This window comes from Dama dama, chromosome 29 (assembly GCF_033118175.1).
Source record: "Dama dama isolate Ldn47 chromosome 29, ASM3311817v1, whole genome shotgun sequence".
Classification (NCBI taxonomy): Eukaryota; Metazoa; Chordata; class Mammalia; order Artiodactyla; family Cervidae; genus Dama; species Dama dama.
The window spans coordinates 34103415-34124914 of NC_083709.1; the positions used below are offsets into that span (position 1 = coordinate 34103415).

Consider the following 21500-nt stretch of genomic DNA (forward strand, 5'->3'; position numbering starts at 1 on the left):
CCCTGGAAAGACTCATTTTAAAAAAAGGCAAGACAAATTAAAAAAAGCGAGACTGAATTATAGTGTCTAGGGAAGGATGAACAGTCAAACTACAAGAAAATGCTAGGAAGTTATTATTTAAAAAATGAGGATAGTGATGACTTTTCAGGAAAGGAGAAGTTTCTGGAATAGATGGAAAACATTTATTTCTCATTTGATTTATGAGGATGTTCACCTATATAAACACATTAAACTATTTTTAAAAAGTAAATTGGACTGCCTGGGATATAAATCTTGACTGAAGTGACACATGGGCCTGCCATTTCCTGAGCCTTATTAATATTTGGTCTTTCCATTCTTTATATATGCTCTTCAATATTCCCCCAATAAAACCCCTTCAGAGTCATTTTTGCTGCCTGCAGCAAAAGAACACTAATTGATTCAAGTGGCTTTTGTAACTTACCACTAGCAGTGAGGTGCATATAGGTAACTTTTTGAAGACATTTCACTGTGATAAGAAATGGACTGGCAGCTTGAAAGCCACTGAGGTCAAAGGAAATTTTTTTTTAAATGATGAAAGATATTAACAGCATGTTTATATACTGAGGGGAGAACTGATGATGCGGGAGAGAGTAGAGGACAAATACTGGAGCAAATTCCTTGAGTGTGAGAAAAGGAATACAGCATATCGAATGAGGAGTGGCTTGGTCTTAGGTAGCTACACCCTGAATCACCCAGATTAATGAGACAAGGAAGTCTATATGCGCATAGATATAGGCAGACTGGTAAATTGTTGATGGAGGTTCTTTTTGGGAAGCATCTATCAACTAAGAACAAAGTTCATCATTGAGAGTGAGGAGGAAGAAGGTTACTGGAAGATTAAGAGAGGGAAGAATATAGGTATAATTGTATGGAGAGTGAGATTTGGGGAAAATAGTAGGGTGGAGCGGGCAGGCCTAAGAGTCTACTTCAGTTGTCATGAATTTTGGATGGCACCAGGCATCATGATTGCATTTAACTGCTAAACTTTAGATATGGAGTAGGCGGAAAACTGATTTAACAGCGATTTGTTTTCTGCCAGATAAACCTGGCAAAGAGAAGGGGGCGAGGGTGCTGAGAAGAGGTCAAGAAACTGAGAGGCCAGGGCATTGGAAAGGTCACCTACATGTATACTGAAATCATCAAAAATTATACAGTAGTAACATTGGAGAGACAGAATTAAATGCGAAATTTCAGAACGAGGTCCAGCAACCTGGAGATCTTATACTTGACCTCCACAAGGAAGAGTTGAGGGTGACAGCATACATTTCAGATAAGCTGGTGATTTTAGTGAGGCAATAATGCCTAAACTGGTGATGAGAAATAAGTAGGATACCCAACCCATTTCCAGGTCCCGTTGTATTGATATATGGCATATAGAGGAGAAAGCAATCATCAATTGACAGGGCTGCAGTGGAAAGGTATATGCGTAGGGGAGAGCCAGATTTCTTAAAGCAAGGAGCTGAAAGGAACATTCAGCACTTTAGGGCATAGAAGATTTTGTTAATAATACACCCGACGCTCAGAAATAAGGCGACATGCTCAGGGTTACACATATACTGAGAATAGCTGAGGAAGAAATCCAATGCTTTTTCTACTACACTGAATAACGGCCTGTGGTTTTTTTTTTGTTTTTTTTTTTTTACGGCTTGTGGTTTTTATCTGACGTAGTAGGCATATACGAGCAAAAGGAACCACAGAGCTCAGACAAAAAGAGTCAGAAAGCGCGAAGCCAAAGAATGCCGTGCAAGCCCGAGAAAGTTCGCCAGCCCCGCAAAGCCTTGTGGGTCTTGTTGTTCTCCGCCGGTCTTGCGCGGAAAAGACCGAGGGGAGGGCGCATTGCATGGCGGGAGATACAATCCTCCCAGGAAGCCCGTCCTCCCCTGGCAGCCAGGCGGCGTCTTCCGGAAGCGCGGGACGCTCGGTTTGTGGTGTCTTCGCTCTGGCCGCTGTGCGGTATTACAGTTAGAGGTTCTATTTTCCCGAGACTTTAGAATTTCAGGCTACTTGAGGCCATTTGAGGCGAAATGGCTCCGAACGAGCGAGGATCAAGTGGTGGCAATGGAGGGGCCGCCGCCACCTTAGGCTGCCCATAGGGAAGAAGCCTGAAGGGCCTCTCAGTCTCTGGAGCCTGTGCTTTCTTCCTTTGCCGGGCCCTGCCTACCGCGAAGATGAGCTCGGCCTGGGTCACTTCTTTCGAAAAGGCGCGTCTGTGGATGTACCTGCAGGCGCTCGGCTTCGAGCCTTGTCTGGAGACCATAGCCTGTGGAAATACCGTGTCACACGCGCACTTCGGAGTGTAAGGAGGACTGGGCTGGCGGCGGGGGAGTCTGAGACTGGTTCCGTTGGCGCAGCCCGCCCTGTTGCGACCGGCGGGTTGATAATTAAGTAGTCGGCTACTGTGGCCCGGCACTGGCTACAAAGCCTCTGCTCCCAGCGGCAGCTGACCTGGTGGCAGGGACTGACCGTTATGGAACCTTGCCGGGAGCACTTTGTAGGGAGTAGAGTCTGCAGCTGGGGCGAAACTGCAGGGGCGGCTTAGGCCTGGTTTGGTCGTGAAGCTGGTTGGTCTGTTAAGTCGAGGGAGAGGTGGCGATTTGGTAACGGAGAGCCAACGCCTTCCATTGTATAGAAACGCCGTTAGGACTCAAGGCGGCCTTTTAAATTAGTTGCTCTTTAGTTTATACTTTTTACTTCTTGGATTAGACTGAAGGACGCCACAGTTAGCAAAAAAACGGTGAAGAGTGGTACTAAGCTGAAAAGTAAACGCTCCTTCCTACTCTGCTACAAATATTACAGTCTCATTATAAAAAGAAACTTTGTTTATATTTCTGTGTCTTAGCAACTTTACCCAGTATTATCTTTCCCACTGAAGGCCAACGAAAATTTGGGATACGTAGACTATTTCCTATTCTCAATCTTCTTGACTTTTGTAATTACGTTATTTCTATCCTTCTTGTGTCAATATTTAAATAATGTGCTTAGTCCTCTATTTCTTGATGTATTAATCTTAAAAATATCTCTTGATTTCCCGCTAAGTAATTTCACAATGAAGGTAGCTTTTTCTTTATACGAAAATTGATTCATCTACACTTACCTTCCCTCTTTTGCCTTCTCCCTTTTCTTGACTTTTTCAGCTGTATTAAAATTGTTTTACTGTCAAGGTTTAGGGACTCCTAACCTCTCTGTGCCTTAGTTTCCTCATCAGTAAAATGGGTGTAGGGCTTCCCTGGTGGCTCAGTGGTAAAGAGTCTGCCTGCCAATGTAAGAGACACTGGTTGGAACCCTGGGTGGGAAAGATCCCCTGGAGAAGGAAATGGCAACCCACTCCAGCCTTCTTGCCTGGAGAGTCCCATGGACAGAGGAGCCTGACAGGGCTCCAGTTGGTGGGATACAAGTGAGCACCTGCTGTCAAGGTTTAGAGCTGTAATTATAATAGTTTTGCTTGGGAACTATTTGTTTAGAAGTTACTACTATTTATATATAGAAATGCTTCCTCTAGCCTAAAAATTGACATCCATTGGGTAGCATTTATCAAGTTATGATTATGTATTAATAAATGTTCCATTTATCTCACATGATTTGATGCCCCAAAATATGGCAGAGGAGTTTAAATCTTCTTGAGGCCTCCACTGAGAATGATTCCCATTGTCAGTGTATCCTCTCTATTCTTTTGGCAATCTTAGTTTTTTTCTCTGTTCTGGTTTATACAATTGCAGTCTGCTTTCTGCCTTTGAAAATTAACTAAAATCAGTCAAGTTTTGGTTCAGTGATGATCTTTTTTTTTTTAAAACATTGTCATAGATCTCCACCCCCCACCTCCCCCACCATGTCTTTAGAGTCATCTCAGTTGGTTAGTGGGAGGAATCTACTCTTTTGAAACAGACATCCCCTTTAAAATTCTTTAAGCATGAATGTGGCATCAAATTTGCTTTAAAGCAAATTTAAAAAAATTTGATTCACTTATTTGATTCTCGCGCACACATGTCAGTTCAGTTCAGTCCAGTCACTCAGTCGTGTTCAACTCTTTGTGACCCCATGGACTGTAGTGTGCCAGGCTTCCCTATCCATCACCAACTCCCAGAGCTTGCTCAAACTCATGTCCATTGAGTCGGTGATGCCATCCAACCATCTCATCCTCTTGTCGTCCCCTTCTCCTCCTGCCTTCAGTCTTTCCTAGCATTAGGGTCAGGGTCAGATCTTCTCATCAGGTGACCAGAGTATTGGAGTTTCAGCTTTAGCATCAGTCCTTTCAATGAATATTCAGGACTGATTTCCTTTAGGATTGACTGGTTTGATCTCCATACCATCCAAAGGACTCTCAAGAGTCTTATCCAACACCACAGTTCAAAAGCATCAATTCTTTGCCACTTAGCTTTCTTTATAGTCCAACTCTCACATTCATACATGACTACTGGAAAAAGCCATAGCTTTGACTAGATGGAACTTTGTTAGCAAAGTAATGTCTTTGCTTTTTAATATGCATGTATGTGCGCGTGCGCGCGCGCACACACACACATACACACACACATCCATATAGAGGCTGTGCTGTGTGTATCATGAAGCATGCAGGGATCTTAGTTTCCTGGCCAGGAATTGAACTCACACCCTGTGCAGTGGGGTGTGGAGTCTTAATCACTGGACCATCAGGGAAGTCCCAGATTCACTTATATATGTTGGTGCAAAATTTTATGTGTTCCTAGTTTCTGTGAGCATGGAATTGCATAGTCACTTTGCTTGTAAAGTTAAATGTACACTTAACATATGATCAAGTAATTCCATTGCTAGATATTTGCCCCAGAGATTTGCATTTTGGAAAAATCATGCTGGTTGCATTACAGAGAATGGATTAGAATGGCTTTGCAGTTAGGTGGACCTAAACTACGGAAGGCAGTGGGAATGGAAAGAAAAAGTGATTCATTCACTTGTTTACTCAACAGATATTAATTGAACACAGTATTGGACCTGGGTATACAGTGGTGAACAGAGCAAACATAAACTTTTACCTTATAAAATTTTAGTCTAGTGGGTGAACAAACCTTTCTTTAAAGGTTATCTTTTTAAAAATTAGAAGTGTTGAAGAGAACAGGGTACTATGTGGAAAAAAAAATAACAGGTTTGAGAGATGATAAGGAGGTAGGAACTTTATTTGTATTTTTTTGAGGAATAGAAACATTCCAAGGATAAGAGTTGTTTGACAAAATGTTAAGCGTGGGAATTTTAATGTGAACATTTTTTCAACTTAAAAAGTTTATTTCAGGAAAATAGCTTTTTGTGTTCACCGAGGTACTTAAATCTATTTGTTATGTCATCTGTATTATGAGGAAAATCAAACTACTTTCTAATGTTGTTGAGATTAAATAAAATACTTCATGTTAAAACTGCAAGTACAGTTAGTAACTTCATATGACTAGTGGAGATTAGCTGAGTTACTGCTTGTAAAAGGCTTAGTTAAAATAATACCTGACTAATAAAGTCAATAAATTTTAAGTCTTTTATTTTCAGAAAATGTTGGTTGGTATCACATCTTCACTTATCTTAGCCATGGTTTTCTCTTCGCCTAATTAGACTTTCCTTTTCTTTTTGTAGAATGTTCATTGAAATAAAGTTCTACCAGTTTTCTTCTATTTGATCATTATTTTCAGAACCAAAATATAAAAACTTGCATGTGTTTCTTAATTGGTTATAAATGTATACATGAAATAGAAAAATTAATTTGTTTTGACCTCTGAACAGAATGAAAACTAATTTGTGTCAAACTCTTACACAGCTTTTTGTGATACTTAGTTTTATTAACCTTTTCTTTTTTCCTGCCTTTATTTCCTTTTAAACCATAGGAACATGTTTGACAAGCTGAACCGTGATGCCTTTCACATAGTTTCTTATTTTTTGTTTCAAACACTTGACAAGTCTCTCACCAAAGAAGTTTTCAAGTGAGTAAAAGTTATTTCATTTTATTTTTGTAAGGGACTTAAAAAAGGGATTATCACTTGATACGGTGAGAATTTCAACTTTGGCTTTCAACTATTTAATGTATGTTAAAAAAGTTAGGTTTGGGTCTTACAGATTTAGTACTTAACCTTTATTAATCTGAGTCCTTTTTTTCAGTACTTGAATTCATGGTAGATTTCATAAGTAACATGGATTTCATTTTATACATATATAATTCCTAACTTCTTCATAGTCTTAATTATTAGAATACTTAATTGATACTAATCTAGACATGCACTTAATTATGTTTTAATTTTTGTTGTTTACTCCTTTTGCTGTTTACTCCTTTACTCCTTTTTTTAATAGGCAGTATTGTTTATTTTGTCTTGTTTTTATTTCCTAAAATCTCTGTAAATCGTTATTATTTTTGTCATGATATAAAGAAGTGTCAAGTGCTATAGACAAAGATCATTCCTATTAAGTTTAGCCTATTGTCCTATACTGTTGTATATTAAATAGTATAAGAAGAGATAAAAATGAATAATCACTAACCTTGATTCCAAGTTATTTTGTAGGTGGGTTTCATCTGTTGTAAAAAATGTTCAGATTTGTTTTAATATTTATGTTGCATCATCATTCTCTTAAATAGTAAGACCATTGTTTTTATTTATGATAATTTAATAGTCTTGCCTTCAGTTAAAGTTTTGAGTGACCAAGAGAACAAGTATATTTGAAACATATTTTGGAAATCCCTATCACTATGTTATGGGCTTCCGTGGTGGTTTAGCAGTAAAGAATCTGACTGCAATGCAGGAGATGGGGATTCAATCCCTGGGTTGAGAAGATCCCCTGGAGGAGGGCATGGCAACCCACTCCAGTATTCTTGCCTGGAGAATCCATGGACAGAGGAGCCTGGCAGGCTATAGTCCAGAGGGTTATAAAGAGTCAGACACAACTGAAGCAACTTAGCAGGCATTCAGGCATTGCTAAGTTATAGGGCTTCCCCTGCTCAGATAAAAATAGATTTTTGAATTTTTTTCCTCATTATAAACAAAATAGAGCTTATTTAAAGCAATTCAGCAAATACAGAAAAAGTTAAAGAAGTAAAAATCATTCTTAAACCCAACTAGAGAATATCACTGTTGTTATTTCAGCCTTTTAATCTTTTTTCTATGCATACTTAATTTTTTTTCTGTGAATACACAAGGTATGTTATGCTATAGAAATATGAAAAATATGGGACCCTCAGCAAATAATTACGCCTCAGGATAAAAATTTAGATAAAACTGATTATCAGTGGGAAGCAAAAGGCAAATTTTAAAATCCATTATTTTCTACTAAAACTGAATTTTAAATAATTTTATATCTTGTTTGTCCACAAAACAGTAGCACTTGCTGACTGTGATATGGGTTATCCCTAGGGGTCATGATCTCTTAGGCCATTCTTCTTGTGCTTTTCATGTGTAACCATTATGTTTCTTTCTTTTGCCCCAGGCTTAACATACTAATTTATTTACACTATCTTTATGTGTTAGCCTACTAAATTCATTGAGCATGTTGTCTTCTTTAACTAATTTTCAGTAATTTTAATAGTGATTCATTCCTGTATTCATCCCTATGTATTCATTGATTATTCACACTAAACGGAGTTTAACCCTGTAGATGTTTATAAAGAAAAAGACCTCATTTCTTACAGGTTTGTCTCTCTTTAGTTGAAATTTATGAAATGTTAGCCTTCAGTTCAATTCAGTCATGCAGTCGTGTCTGACTCTTTATGACCCCATGGACTGCAGCATGCCAGGCTTCCCTGTCCATCACCAACTCCTGGAGCCTGCTCAAACTCATGTCCATCGAGTTGGTGATGCCATCCAACTGTCTCATCCTCTGTCGTCCCCTTCTCCTCCTGCCCCCAATCCCTCCCAGCATCAGGGTTTTTTTCCAGTGAGTCAGTTCTTCGCCTCAGGTGGCCAAAGTATTGGAGTTTCAGCTTCAGTATCAGTCCTTCCAATGAATATTCAGTACTGATTTCTTTTAGGATTGACTGGTTGGATCTCCTTGCAGTCCAAGGGACTTTCAAGAGTCTTCTCCAACACCATAGTTCAAAAGCATCTATTCTTTGGCACTCAACTTTCTTTATTGTCCAACTCTTACATCCATACATGACTATTGGAAAAACCATAGCTGTGACTGGATGGCCCTATGTTGGTAAAGTAATGTCTCTGCTTTTTAATATGCTGTCTAGGTTGGTCATAGCTTTTCTTCCAAGGAGCAGTGTCTTTTAATTTCATGGCTGTAGTAACTATCTGTAGTGATTTTGGAGCCCAAGAAAATAAAGTCTGTCACTGTTGCCGTTGTTTTCCTATCTATTTGCCATGAAGTAATGGGACAGGATGCCATGATCTTTTGTTTTCTGAATGTTGAGTTTTAAGCCAACAATGTTAACCTTGATTTAGCAATAATGTTTCTAGTGAGTGAGTGAGTGAAAGTCACTCAGTTGTGTCTGACTCTTTGTAACCCATGGACTGTAGTCCATGTAATTCTCTAGGCAAGAATACTGAAGTGGGTGGCCATTCCCTTCTCCAGGGGATCTTCCCAATCCAGGGATCAAACCCAGGTCTCCCACATTGCAGGTGGATTCTTTACCAGCTGAGCCACCAGGGAAGCCCAAGAATACTGGAGTCAGTAGCCTATCCCTTTTTCAGTGGATCTTCCTGACCCAGGACTTGAACCAGGATCTCCTGCATTGCAGGCAGATTCTTTATCAGCTGAGCTAGGAGATAAATTTGATATTTTAAAGTTTTGCTGAGTTTGTTTTTTTGTTCATAATTCTAATTTTTATTTTTGTTTAAAGACATTGTTGGCCTCCATTTGATCAAAAACGTGATGTTGAATTCCGAAAACTTTTCTGTGAATGGTTAAAAAAGATTTCTGTAAGTATTCTGTTTCTAAAAGATGCAAACTTTTTCTTTTTTAAGTTCTACCAGTTTATTGCTACCAACCCATCTCCCTCCACCCTCATGCACACATGCTCAGTCATGTAACCCCATGGACTGCAGCCTGCCAGGCTCCTCTGTCCATGGACTTTTACAGGCAAGAATACTGGAGTGGGTTGCCGTTTCCTTCTCCATAAAAGATGCAAACTTTTGAGCAGTGGAAAACTGCAATTTTTGGTCTGGCTTTATTGAGGTACATTAATTTTTTTAAAGGTGAAGTCTTCTTAATGCTTTTATGCTAACAGTATAAATAAGAAATATCAGAATAATACTTTCTGGTGGTTTTGATTGGGACTCTGTTTCTGGGAAACCAGTTTTTTGACTAAGTGCCTTGGAAATAGGTTTTTGAGTTCTTAGGAATTTATATAACAGTTTTTATTTAAAGAAATAATTTTGACTGTAGATTATTTTAGCTTGTGTCCCCAAATAGTATCAATAATTGTGACTTTAAATTTTAATTACTTTTTGTGACTGAATCTACCAAGAGCTTAGAAAGATTCAAAAATTTAACTTGTGGTTCAAATGGAATAATTCTGATAAATCCTGTTGTGCTTCAAAAACAGTATGATGTAAATATAAAGGTTATCGTTGATAATGTCTTCAAATTGTCTTATTTCCTTTTATCATAGGCCGAATGTGGAAGTAGCTTTCCTCAAGTTGTTGGTTCACTATTTCTATTTCCGGTTGGTCCTAAGTTTATTCATATAATGTATCACTTTGCAAGATTTGTTGCAGTAAAATATATAAAAACCCATTCTAAAAGTAAGTTAAGCTTATGGTAAGATTTTTTTTTTCACTTTGATTCTTGGTTTTTATTATTTCTTATAATTTGTAAATCATCAAGAGAGTTTAATAAAATAAGGGAAGATAAAGATATTACTTTATCTCAAAAGGCAAATAGTTAATATTTTATTGGAACTGCAGTTTGAAATCCTGTCATAATGAACATAAGTAGCAATATGGATTATTATGTTCTAATACAGGGTTGGGGAACATTTTCTATGTGAGATCTGACAGTGAATATTTTACACTTTGTGGACCGCATAAGAGTCTCTGTAACATACACCTCTCTGTGAATTAAAAAAAATTTTTTTTGTAATATAACTCTTTAAAAATGTAGAAAGCAGGCCTAGTTTGCTGACCTCACAAAAATGGGCCACGTTAGACCTACAGGTTATAGTTTGCCTATAATACATTGTATTAAATGCTGTATTGAATTTGTTAGAGATTTAGTTTGGCTACTGGCAATGTGTTGGAATATTTTGGTTTGAAATTATGTTTTAAAGGGATTTTATCTATTTGCTAAATCTTAGAAACAAAATACTGGATTTTTACGCTAAGACTTAATGCCATTTGTAGCTTATTAAATAAGCTGCTCTGTTTAATTGAGTTATGCTCTTAAAACATGGGAGGAAAAAGATGAAAACGTTGGTACAGTACAATCCCATCTTCCAGTTTCTAGAGATAACCACTGCTGACATTTTGATTTCTTTTAGGTGTTTGTTTTTGTTGTTTGTTTTTTTAGTGTCATATTGTACATTTTAATTATTTTGAGTAAGTAATACATTCTCATGATTCAAAATTCAGAAAGTGAAAAGTGTCTTGCACCTCTGACTGTCTAGTGATATCTATAGAGGTGCTATCTATAATCTAGGTTACCTGGATACCCTTTTCAGAAACAGCCACTGGAATCAGTAATTCTGGCAAATATGTATATATTCTTTTTAAACCCTAAATGGTGATGGTTTTCAGTCTTGTGTTTTTTATGTAACAGTGTATATTGGAGATCATCACATATCAGTTCATAGATCTTATTCTTTTTCTCTCATTGTATCTTTCCAAATACAATGTATTTGGAACTTCAAATACCTGGGTATTTGAATGGGTGTGTCATAGTGTATTTGGCTTCCCCCCCCCCCAATATTTTGCTATAAAAACAATTGTACAATGACAAACTTTATACATATATCATTTTGTGTGTGTTCAAAGTACATATTGTGTTTGTGCGTATATGTATTTGTGTATATATATATATATATGTACAGTACATTTTTTCTAGTTTATCTTCCCTGCATGGTTTTTTAAAACATGTACATGTGATCTCATTTTATAAGTATTTGCATATTTTAAATTTAATGTGGCATGAGCACTTTACCAGTTTTTCTATTAGATGATTCTTTTTAGTTACATGTAACCCAAACTATTTTATATGAATCATGTGTATTTGGATTTGGCAAGAGTTTATTGTACATAAACCTTTTAGGCATGGGTTATCCGATTTCTTATTTAAAGCAGTTTCATTGATCATATTCAGTTTATGGATGACTTCTATATCCAATAAACTCATCTCCTGTTAAATATTTAGAATTTTTGATTATTTTTTGTGGGTGATCTAGCACATGGATTTGTCATGTTAAGTATGGTGTGAGGCCATTGTTTTCCAGCATACCTATCTTTATTGTATTAGCCATCTTAAAGTAGGATTTATTACATTTTATTGCATGTGAAAACCCTAACTCTAAAATGTTTGGATGGATTTTTCTCAGGGTCTACTTTGATCATTAGTAACATAGCCAAGAATTACTTGAGAAATGGAGATTGGTTTTATTTGGTTGTCTTGTCCTGTTGGTCTTACTAGGAAGAAAAGTAGGCTGATGGCAGCAATGAAGGTGATGGGATCTCATCTCATCCCTTCTAATTTTCTTCCTTTGTTGTTAAAAGGTGTGTTAAGAAGTTGCTTACGTGTAACAGCATATTTGTTCATGGATGTTTTGTGCTGTGATAATAAGAATTATTTTGGGCAGATGGATTCTAAAAATTTTTAGTTATGTAAAATAACTCAACTTCAGATAATCCTTTTTTGTGTATGTTCAGTCATTTAGTTATGTCACACTCTTTGCGACCCCACAGACCATAGTCTGCCAGGCTCTTTCTGTCCATGGAATTTTCCAGGCAAAAATACTGGAATGGGTTGCCATTTCCTACACCAGGTGATCTTCCTGACCCAGGGACTCTTCTCTCTTATATCTTGTGCATTGGCAGGCAGATTCTTTACCACTGTACCATCTGGGAAGTCCCCAATCCTTTTTTAGTTGCCTTCTTTAAAAAACAGGTCATCCTTGCTTTTATTGAAATGAGTTGTATCTTTGTGTGTATTGTCATACCAGCTGTTAAGGAGTTGTTAGTTAAGTGAGGTTGTTAATTTCTCAACAGTCTCACATTTTTTATATTTATTAGTTTGTAAGTCTAAGTTTGGGCTTTCCTTGTGGCTCAGATGGTAAAAAATCTGCCTGTAATGTTGGAGACCTGGATTCGATCCCTGGGTTGGGGAGCTCCCCTGGAGGAAGGCATGGCAACCCACTTGAGTATTCTTGCATGGAGAATCCCCATGGACAGAGGAGCCTGGCGGGCTACAGTCCATGTGTTGCAGAGTCAGACATGGCTGAGCAACTAAGCACAGCACAGCACAAGTCTAAGTTTTCTGTATTTTATCTTCCATGTAGATTCTTCTATACGTTTTACAGAGACATTAAATGTGAAACCACAAGATTTGCACATATGCCTTGCCAGATGCCTTGTAGCACGTAATAGATTTTTACAAGTTTTGCAAAGAGAAGATTGTGTTACCCGAAAATATCAAGAAAATGCACAGTAAGTAATACTTTGATAGTTAGAAAATGAAAATTCCTTTCTTTTTGAACAAATGCCATCAGTATCCCTTCGGTGGCTGTAATTCATGAATACCTCGAAACCTCTTGGCAACTACCTTTTATCTTTCCATTTTAAAGCCTGATCACTTCTGAATAAAGTACTTCAGGCATGCTGTAAGTCAAAGTTTAGAGAAAAGGACGGTATCATTTTTGTTCAAAAATTCAGTTTCTTCAGATGTTTTTTCTTTTAAATGTGGAAATAAAATTTTAAGCTGTAATTATAGTGCTCATTCTAATTTGTATCCTCCTTTCTCTTGATATTTTATTCTGTAAATTTTTCCATATTGCTTTAATGTATTACTTTTAATGTCTACTTAGCATCTGTTGAGAAGGTATACTGGTTTCTTTAGCCATTTTATATTGTCTTATATTTATTTATATTCATTTATTCAGCACTTTTTTTTTATTTGTACCTCTGTGTGCCAGATATTGGTTATACACTGGTTCTACAGCATTAAACAAAGAGGCAAGGTTCTTACTCCCAAGACATAGATTATGTCAGATTTTTAATAATTGTAAACAGCTGTAGTAAGATAGCTTTTTAAATGCTGTCTTATCTATTATGAAAGCTAAAAAATCCTTTTAAATCTCCTTAAAACTGCAATGTTGCCTCCCTTAGGTAACATTTAAATTTATCCCCTAAGAATGTGATAAGAGAGCAGAGTAGTCTGACCTCCAGCATTTTTACCTGAAGCCAGAGTTTATGAACCAAGAAGTTCTGGTTTATCTCAATAGTCCTGCCTATATGTTAAATCACTCTTGTAATTCTTAAAGGGAGTCTAGAGCCCCTTTAAGACTAGTTACTAGTATATTTGAAAGAGTAGCCCTTAGAGGCCTTGAGTAAAGATATGAAATGGGGGGAAATATCAAAGTGGGCTATACTGCTGTAGTAGAATTATAGCTGTCATTTTGTATGTTTTGTTGCAGATTGTCAGTTAAACAGGTACGAAATTTGAGATCAGAATGTATGGGACTGCAAAACCAAATAAACAAGTAAGTGACTTCTAGAACTGAAAGTTGCCTGAAGTATTAGTTTAACCTCCTGCATGTTATAGGTTAAAAAAAAAAATGAGATTAGTTAAAATAACATTTCAATACCTAGTTGATAATAAGACAAAAACATAGATTCCTAGTCCAGTTCTTCTAATAAATTATGGTAGCTTTGAGGTTGAGTTTTATTTTTGCTTTCAATAGGAATGGTGGTTAGTGGCTGGGTTTGCAGATTAATTAGCTCTTTGGGTGGTAAGTTACCATTATTTTTTTAATTGACTAATGAGATTATTTAATTTTTAACTAGAATGGAACCCTGTGATGACCAAAGTAATATACAAGAGAAAATTCAAAAGGTGAGACAACTTTTGAAGGGAGAAATTTAATCTTGCTTTTGTGATATGCAGTGTTTACTTACTTAACTGAACTCATGTATGTGTCTTTTTGTAACAGCGTTATACTTTTTTTTAACTCATAAGTTGTATGGACATAAAAGTATCAGGTGCTTTTCAGACACTTGAATATAATGGAAAAAATTAGCTTATAATCAATCAGACTAAACGTATACAACACAGTTTTAAATTTGGTTAATTTAAAATCTTCACTCTAGCAAGGAAGGTTCAGTTTGATTGTAACTTAATCAGTAATATTTATCTAAACAAAAAATACTTGATTTGAAGGAGGATAGTGGTAAGTTTGGAAGAAAAATGAGAAGTCACATTGAGACTGGCATGAGGAATCTGGTAGATATAGATGATCTGAGGCTTTCAGAGGTTGGCTTTAACAAATGTGCGGTAGGAGTGTTTTCTTAGGTCTTTGTATTTGGATGAAATCTCTCCCAAGCTCTTTGTTCTTATTCTGTGGTCACCAAGCTGCTTTGGAGTATTGATTTGACTTTTTAGGCAGTTTTTCATTTGAAGAGGTGAGTGCCCTCCTCGGGATCATGAATCTGGTCCCATCACTTCATGGCAAATAGACGGGGGAAAAGTGGAAGCAGTGTCAGATTTTATTTTCTTGGGCTTCAAAATCACTGCAGATGGTGACTGCAGCCATGAAATTAAGACACTTGCTCCTTGGAAGAAAAGCTATGATAAACCTAGACAGTATATTAAAAAGCAGAGACATTACTTTGCCAACACAGGTTTGGATAGTCAAAGCTGTGGTTTTTCCAGTAGTCATGTATGGATGTGAGAGTTGGAGGATAAAGAAGGCTGAGCGCTGAAGAATTGATGCTTTTGAACTGTGATGTTGGAGAAGACTCTTGAGAGTCCCTTGGACTACAAGGAGATCAAGTTAGTCAATCCTGAGGGAAATCAACTCTGAATATTCACTGGAAGGACTGAAGCTGAAGCTCCAGTAATTTGACCCCATAGTGCAAAGAGCTGACTCACTGGAAAAGACTCTGATGCTGGGAAAGATTGATGGCAGAGGAGACTGGGGTGGCATCTCTGACTCAATGGACATGAATCCGAGGAAACTCCAGTGATAGTGAAGGACAGGGAAGCCTGGCGTGCTGCAGTCCATGGAATTGCAGAGTCAGACACAACTTAGTGACTAAACAACAATAGGAAATAATTATTCATTAATTCAGTGACTATTTATTGATCACTTGCTAGACATTCTTCTAGATATTATGGGCTGGAGCATTGAAGAAAACAGGCAGAGTCACTTCCTTTATGGAGCTTCTAGTTCAGTGAATATGAATATTCCTGTTGTTGAATGTAGTATATTTGATTGTAAGCTTAATAGGTTTGGTTGGTATGAAATCCATTAAGAGTTTTCATAGCAAAAAAATTTATATATTTATTTGTCTTAGTTGTGGAATGTAAAATCTTTAGTTGTGGCTTATGATATCTAGCTCCCTGACCAGGGATTGAACCTGGGGTCCTGTATTGGGAGTGCAGAGTCTTAAATTCACAGCTATCTCTCTTGACTTTAGGTAATATTTAGTTTCCCTGAGTCAACTTTGAGCCATTGACAAGATAAAATTTTTAGACTTGAAAAATCTGAGACCCGGATCCTGGATCTTTGTACATTCACCAAGAAAATGCCATCCTGTGAGATCTCTAGTTGGCCAGTCAATGAGACTTCCTTTGTGGAACAGCTTTTCTTTGTGCTGTGAGAAGACACAGACACTAACACAAATATAATTATTATATTTTCCCTCCTCCTCTCTACTTTTGTAAATTCTTTTAAGGCATAATAACATACATGCAAAAACGTGCAAAAATCGTTGTATGTAGCTTGACAAAATTTTGCAAAGCGAAACACATCCATGTAACCAGCATTTAACTTAAGGAACAGAATGTTACCATCATCCCAGGATCATTGAACCCTCTTTCATTCACGGCTGTTTCCTTCCAAGAATAAACGGCTGTCCTCACTTCTTACACTAAAGATTAGTTTTGCCTGTTTGACCCATAAATGGGCGTGTATAAAATACATTCTTTTGTATTCAGCTTCTTTCACTTAATGCTGTTTTATCCATGCTGTTGTATGTGTTCATTCTCTTTGCTGTCTAATTTTCTCTTTTATGAGTATAGCAAAACATACTCTTTTTACTCAAGGTAATTCTTTGAATTTATTACAGTTTTTGACTATTACAAATGAGTGCTATGAACATTCTTATAATTAATTTAATAAACATAGGTTAATACATAGTTTTTGACATTTTAACTCTTTGAAACTTGAATGACTCTTAAAAGTTGATATATAGTGTTTTCTTTTTTCTCCTGAAAATCTTCGACTCTTCTTGAAAAATCTCCTTTAGATTGATGGCATATCAGAATACAGGAAATGCTAATTGCATCTTGATAATGTAAGGTTTCTTAGGTATATTTCCCAAATCATAATGGTCTAGATTCTCCTTAGAAATTCTTTAAAGTGATGTTGAAAGTAGTATCAGTGCTTTTGGACTGTTAAAATAGTTAATTTTTTTATCAGAAGCCATTCCAGGAATATTTCATTTGTTCCTGGGAAAAAACATATATTTGTGTTTTACATTTCTTTAATGTATGTATAGACTGATTATATGTAGACTTTAATATTTGTTTGTCTCTGTTTTCAAAGGTTCGGTCTTTGTGGACTTCAGTGAATGAAACACTTAGATTTTTGGAAAAAGAGAGAGAAATTGTTAGTTCAGTCCTTAGTCTTGATAACAATTATACTTTAGATGGAACTAACATTGCTATCAATATTCCAAGCCTCTTACTTGATAAAATTGAGAAACAAGTGTGTCAGGTAAGCATTTGATAATTAAGGAAGCTTTTGAGAAAACTCCTTTCACTTAATTATTTTATGTATTGTGTATGATTTTTCTTACAGTCTTTTTCTACTGTCTTCAGAATTTACTTTTGTGCGTGTATCTGGTGAATCTTTCATAATGAGGGGTACTGTTAAGGGTGTGTATATTTATATCTATCAACTTTTATTAATTGTCCATACCTTTTATGGTACTTGGAGAAGGAGATGGCAACCCACTCCAGTATTCTTGCCTGGAGAATCCCATGGACGGAGAGCCTGGTGGGCTACAGTCCACGGGGTCGCAATGAGTCGGATACGACTGAGCGACTTCACTTTCACTTTATGGTACTACATTGTACAGTGTAGAGAGTAGGAGGTACTTAATAGGAAGATGATATGGTACATAATTCTTTCTAAATTCTCAAAGAGAGCAATAATGATCTCTGATAGCTAAATTTCTTTTTATTTATTTTTTTGAAAAATTTCTATTTTTTTTATTCACTAGTTTGTTAAATTTTTTTTTTCATTTATTTTTATTAGTTGGAGGCTAATTATTTTACAATATTGTAATGGTTTTTGTCATACATTGACATGAATCAGCCATGGATTTACATGTATTCCCCATCCCTATCCCCCCTCCCACCTCCCTCTGTACCCAATCCCTCTGGGTCTTCCCAGTGCACCAGGCCCGAGCACTTGTCTCATGCACCCAACCTGGGCTGGTGATCTGTTTCACCATAGATAATATACATGTTTCGATGCTATTATCTCAAAACATCCCACCCTCACCTTCTCCCACAGAGTCCAAAAGTCTGTTCTGTACATCTGTGTCTCTTTTTCTGTTTTGCATATAGGGTTATCGTTACCATCTTTCTAAATTCCATATATATGTGTTAGTATACTGTAATGGTCTTTATCTTTCTGGCTTACTTCACTCTGTATAATGGGCTCCAGTTTCATCCATCTCATTAGAACTGATTCAAATGAATTCTTTAAAAATTTCTTTTTAAAAACTCTCCATTTTCTTATTTTCCTTTGATCTTGATTCTGTTATTTTAAAGTCTTTTTTTTTAGCTTTTGTGACCCTAGTGTCGGTGCCCTCCTATGGTGTTTCAGACTACTGTTTCCATTTTTCCAGTGGTTTCTTTTTCTCTCACTTTTAAGTGAATGTGTTCCCTATTATTCCTTTAATGCTCTCATTTCTTCCTCATGTTATAAATTCATCTGTAAATTCTTACCCAGTTCCATGGTCTCATCAGCCTCCTGTACAATAATATTACCAAATTGTTATTTCCAGTCCCTCCCCTTCAATGCAAACTGTATCAAATTTTTCCACTTGCTTATAGGACATTTACATCTGAATCACTACTTTTTTTTTTCTTAGTAAATTAAAATTTATTAAGCATTGACTTTATTGTCATGTAGCGGATATAAGGGCTTCCCAGGTGACTCAGTGGTAAGGAACCCTCCAGCCAATGCAGAAGACTTGGGTTCGATCCCTGGATTGGAAAGATCCCCTGGAAAAGGAAATGGCAACCCACTCCAATATTCTTGCCTGGGAAATCCCCTTGACAGAGGAGCCTGGCAGGCTACAGTCCATGGGGTTGCAAAGAGTTGGACATAACTTAGCGATTAAACAACACAACAAGGGGATATAAAGATAAAATATTGTGACCCTGAAGAACTTTAACGGGTAATATGTCAGGCACTTCAAATTCAGAGTACATAAAAAATTAGGATCTGTAAACACAGATTCCTATAGGGGCTAGGCAGGTAATATATAAATTAAGTACAAAATTATGTGTAACAATAGGGATAAAGTTAAATTTATATAAGTTTATATATATTTATGTATAAGTTTATATATTATATAATATGTATTATAATTATATATTATAATATATTATAATATATAACATATATATTATAAATATATAAAAATTATATATTTATATATAATTTATATAAATTTATATAAGTTGTTGTATAGTTGCTAAGTCATGTCTGGCTCTTTTGCAACCCCATGGACTGTAGCCCACCAGGCTACTCTGTCCATGGGGTTCTCCAGGCAATTATACCAGAGTGGGTTGCCATTTCCTTCTCCAGGGGATCTTCCCGACCCAGGGATCAAACCTGTGTCTCTTGCATTGGCAAGCGGATTCTTAACCACTGAGCCACCAGGGAAGCACCAGGAAATGATGAAGTCTTTTTTAGAAATATTGGTAACTAATTCAAATGATTTTAAAACTTTGGAACTGTGCAAGCCAAATAAAAATGTCTAAGTTTGGAATCAGTCTTTAGGGGCCCTTCAATTTTGCAACTTTTGTTAAAACATGAATTTATTATCTTTATCTAAGCTTTATCTTTCTCAATCTTTCTTTTACTTTCCATTTCTTTGCATTTCTTTTATTCTAGTTTTCAACTTTTTTTGCATGATATAAAAAACAGTGTGTTAATTCTTCCACAGTAGTTTTCTTTGGATCAGAAGTATTTACTAATTTCATTTTTGTATAGCTTTTTTTTTCACTCTTGTAGCTTTTTTATATATTAGTGAAAGACATAAATATGTTCTTATAGCATTTTATTATTTTAAGAATCTATAATTCACCACTTTTTTTCCTTTCTGAATCCTTAGTCGCACATAGGAAATATTTATGAGGCTGGAAAATTGAACATCTTAACAGTTTTTTGGTTATTAAATGAAGTGTTGAAAGTAATGAAATGTGAATGTTGTCAGACTGACCAAGCAAGACTGACAGTAGACCTACACTTCCTTGAAAAAGAGACCAGATTTCAGAGAGAAAGACTGTCAGATCTGAAGCATATGAGGTACACTAAAAAGACCTGTCATTTCATTTGGGGAAGAGTAGGGTGGTTTTGATAATTTCTCAGCACAACTCTAGTTAACACCTCTGTAGCTTTGGCAAACAAATGTGAAAATTTTACTGGTACTCAAAAACCATATCATCAACTCCTAGAGAGACACATGAAGTAGAAAGGAAAATTAATATAGTTTTCTTTTGTCTGGTGTATAATACTTGCGCTGAATGATAATTCTTAATGAAATAATTTAAGCTTTTCTCTAGCTTTGTTTTGTGGTGGTGGTGTGGTATTTAGTCACTAAGTTGTGTCTGACTCTTTTGCCATCCCATGGACTGTAGCCCGCCAGGCTCCTCTGTCCTTGGGATTTCCCAGACAAGATTAGTGGAGCAGGTTGCCATTTTTTACTCCCCGGGATCATCCCGACCCAGGGATCGATCGAACCTGCGTCTCTTGCGCCTCTTGCATTATTAGGTGGATTCTTTATCACTGTGTCACCTGGAATGCCCCACTGTATTCTTTTTTATTTTTGTTCATTTTTTTCGATTTTTAAAATTGGCTCTTAAATTTTTTAGATTGAGGTTTTTAAAGAAGAGTTTAAGGTTCACAGCAAAACTGAGGAGAAGTTACAGAGGTTTCCCAGATACACCACAAATTCTTATTTCAGTACTTTTTCTTAGTCCTTCTTTTTATATATTTATGTTTTGAATGAAGTTATTTTTTATTCCGTCATAGGTATAAAATAACAGAAGATCTCAAAACTATAAGACATTCTATTGTTGAAAAACAAGAAAAATGGCATAAAAAGTGGAAAGAGTTTCTCGGCCTATCTCCTTTCAGTATAATTAAGAGTTCTACTCCAGTAAGTAGTATTGACTTGCCTTTTGGAGAATAGTTTAATCTCTTGTAATCTCTTGATTTATCATGTAACAAGTGACTTAGAAATGCAGTATGTGTGTATGCTTTGCATCTGAGCCTAAATTTCAAATATTTTGGTTTCTCTGATTTTTCTAAATACATATTAGAATGTTCATCAAGGTGTTGTTATGATATGGTTAATATTTTTAGATTCAATGGATTGTGTTAAAAAGAAAATGAGACATTTCTCTTTATGTTAGATTCTGTTACATTTGAGGCATAGTTGGAGGACAAAGAGTCTTCTTATTCCTAATATTGTATTCTTTAGTTTGAAACAGTTATAGTATAATTTGTATGTTTGGTAATTCTATCTTTATTATGGAAAAAAAATCATCCTTTCATAGGTTAATTTAGTATTGTTATTGTGGTACTGAGTAAAATGTGTATATTTCAAAATAACAAATTCTTTGTTTTGAGGCTGTGGATCTTTTACCGCCTATGTCTCCACTTTCGTTTGACCCTGCCTCAGAAGAAGCATATGCGAGGAGCATTCTTTTACAGTATCCTGCTTCACTTCCAGGTTGGTTTTTTACTTTTTTTCTCTTTTAAACTTGCCTCTCATTAATGTTTCTCACTATAATAATAGTTCTTACATATTCTTTCATGTTTTTTTCCCAGTTATATTTTGTGATGAAATGCATATAGCATTTCGGTCATTGCAAAGTGTCCAACTCGGTGGCATTTAGTAAATTCGCAAAAGTGTGCAACCATTACCACTAATTAATTCTGAGGATTTTTATTACCTCAAAAGAAAACTTGGTACCTATTGTGCCATCACTCCTCATTTTCCCCTCTCCCAGGCCCTGACAATGACTAAATACTTCCAGTCTCTGTGAATTTGCCTATTCTGGATATTTCATGTAAAGAACATCATATA

General features: G+C 36.2%; 1 protein-coding gene across 1 annotated transcript in view; it reads left to right on the top strand.

The window, feature by feature from the left end:
- Positions 1-1890: 1890 nt before the first annotated feature.
- Positions 1891-21500, top strand: part of HAUS6 (HAUS augmin like complex subunit 6) — a 38918-nt gene continuing 19308 nt past the window's right edge. Inside the window, exons 1-11 of the mRNA XM_061132545.1 lie at positions 1891-2317; positions 5856-5951; positions 8801-8879; positions 9572-9704; positions 12446-12593; positions 13580-13645; positions 13950-13998; positions 16712-16882; positions 19521-19714; positions 20441-20567; positions 21041-21143. Coding sequence (XP_060988528.1) covers positions 2190-2317; positions 5856-5951; positions 8801-8879; positions 9572-9704; positions 12446-12593; positions 13580-13645; positions 13950-13998; positions 16712-16882; positions 19521-19714; positions 20441-20567; positions 21041-21143 — 1294 coding nt within the window. The 5' untranslated portion in view covers positions 1891-2189. The remainder of the gene's footprint in view (positions 2318-5855; positions 5952-8800; positions 8880-9571; positions 9705-12445; positions 12594-13579; positions 13646-13949; positions 13999-16711; positions 16883-19520; positions 19715-20440; positions 20568-21040; positions 21144-21500) is intronic.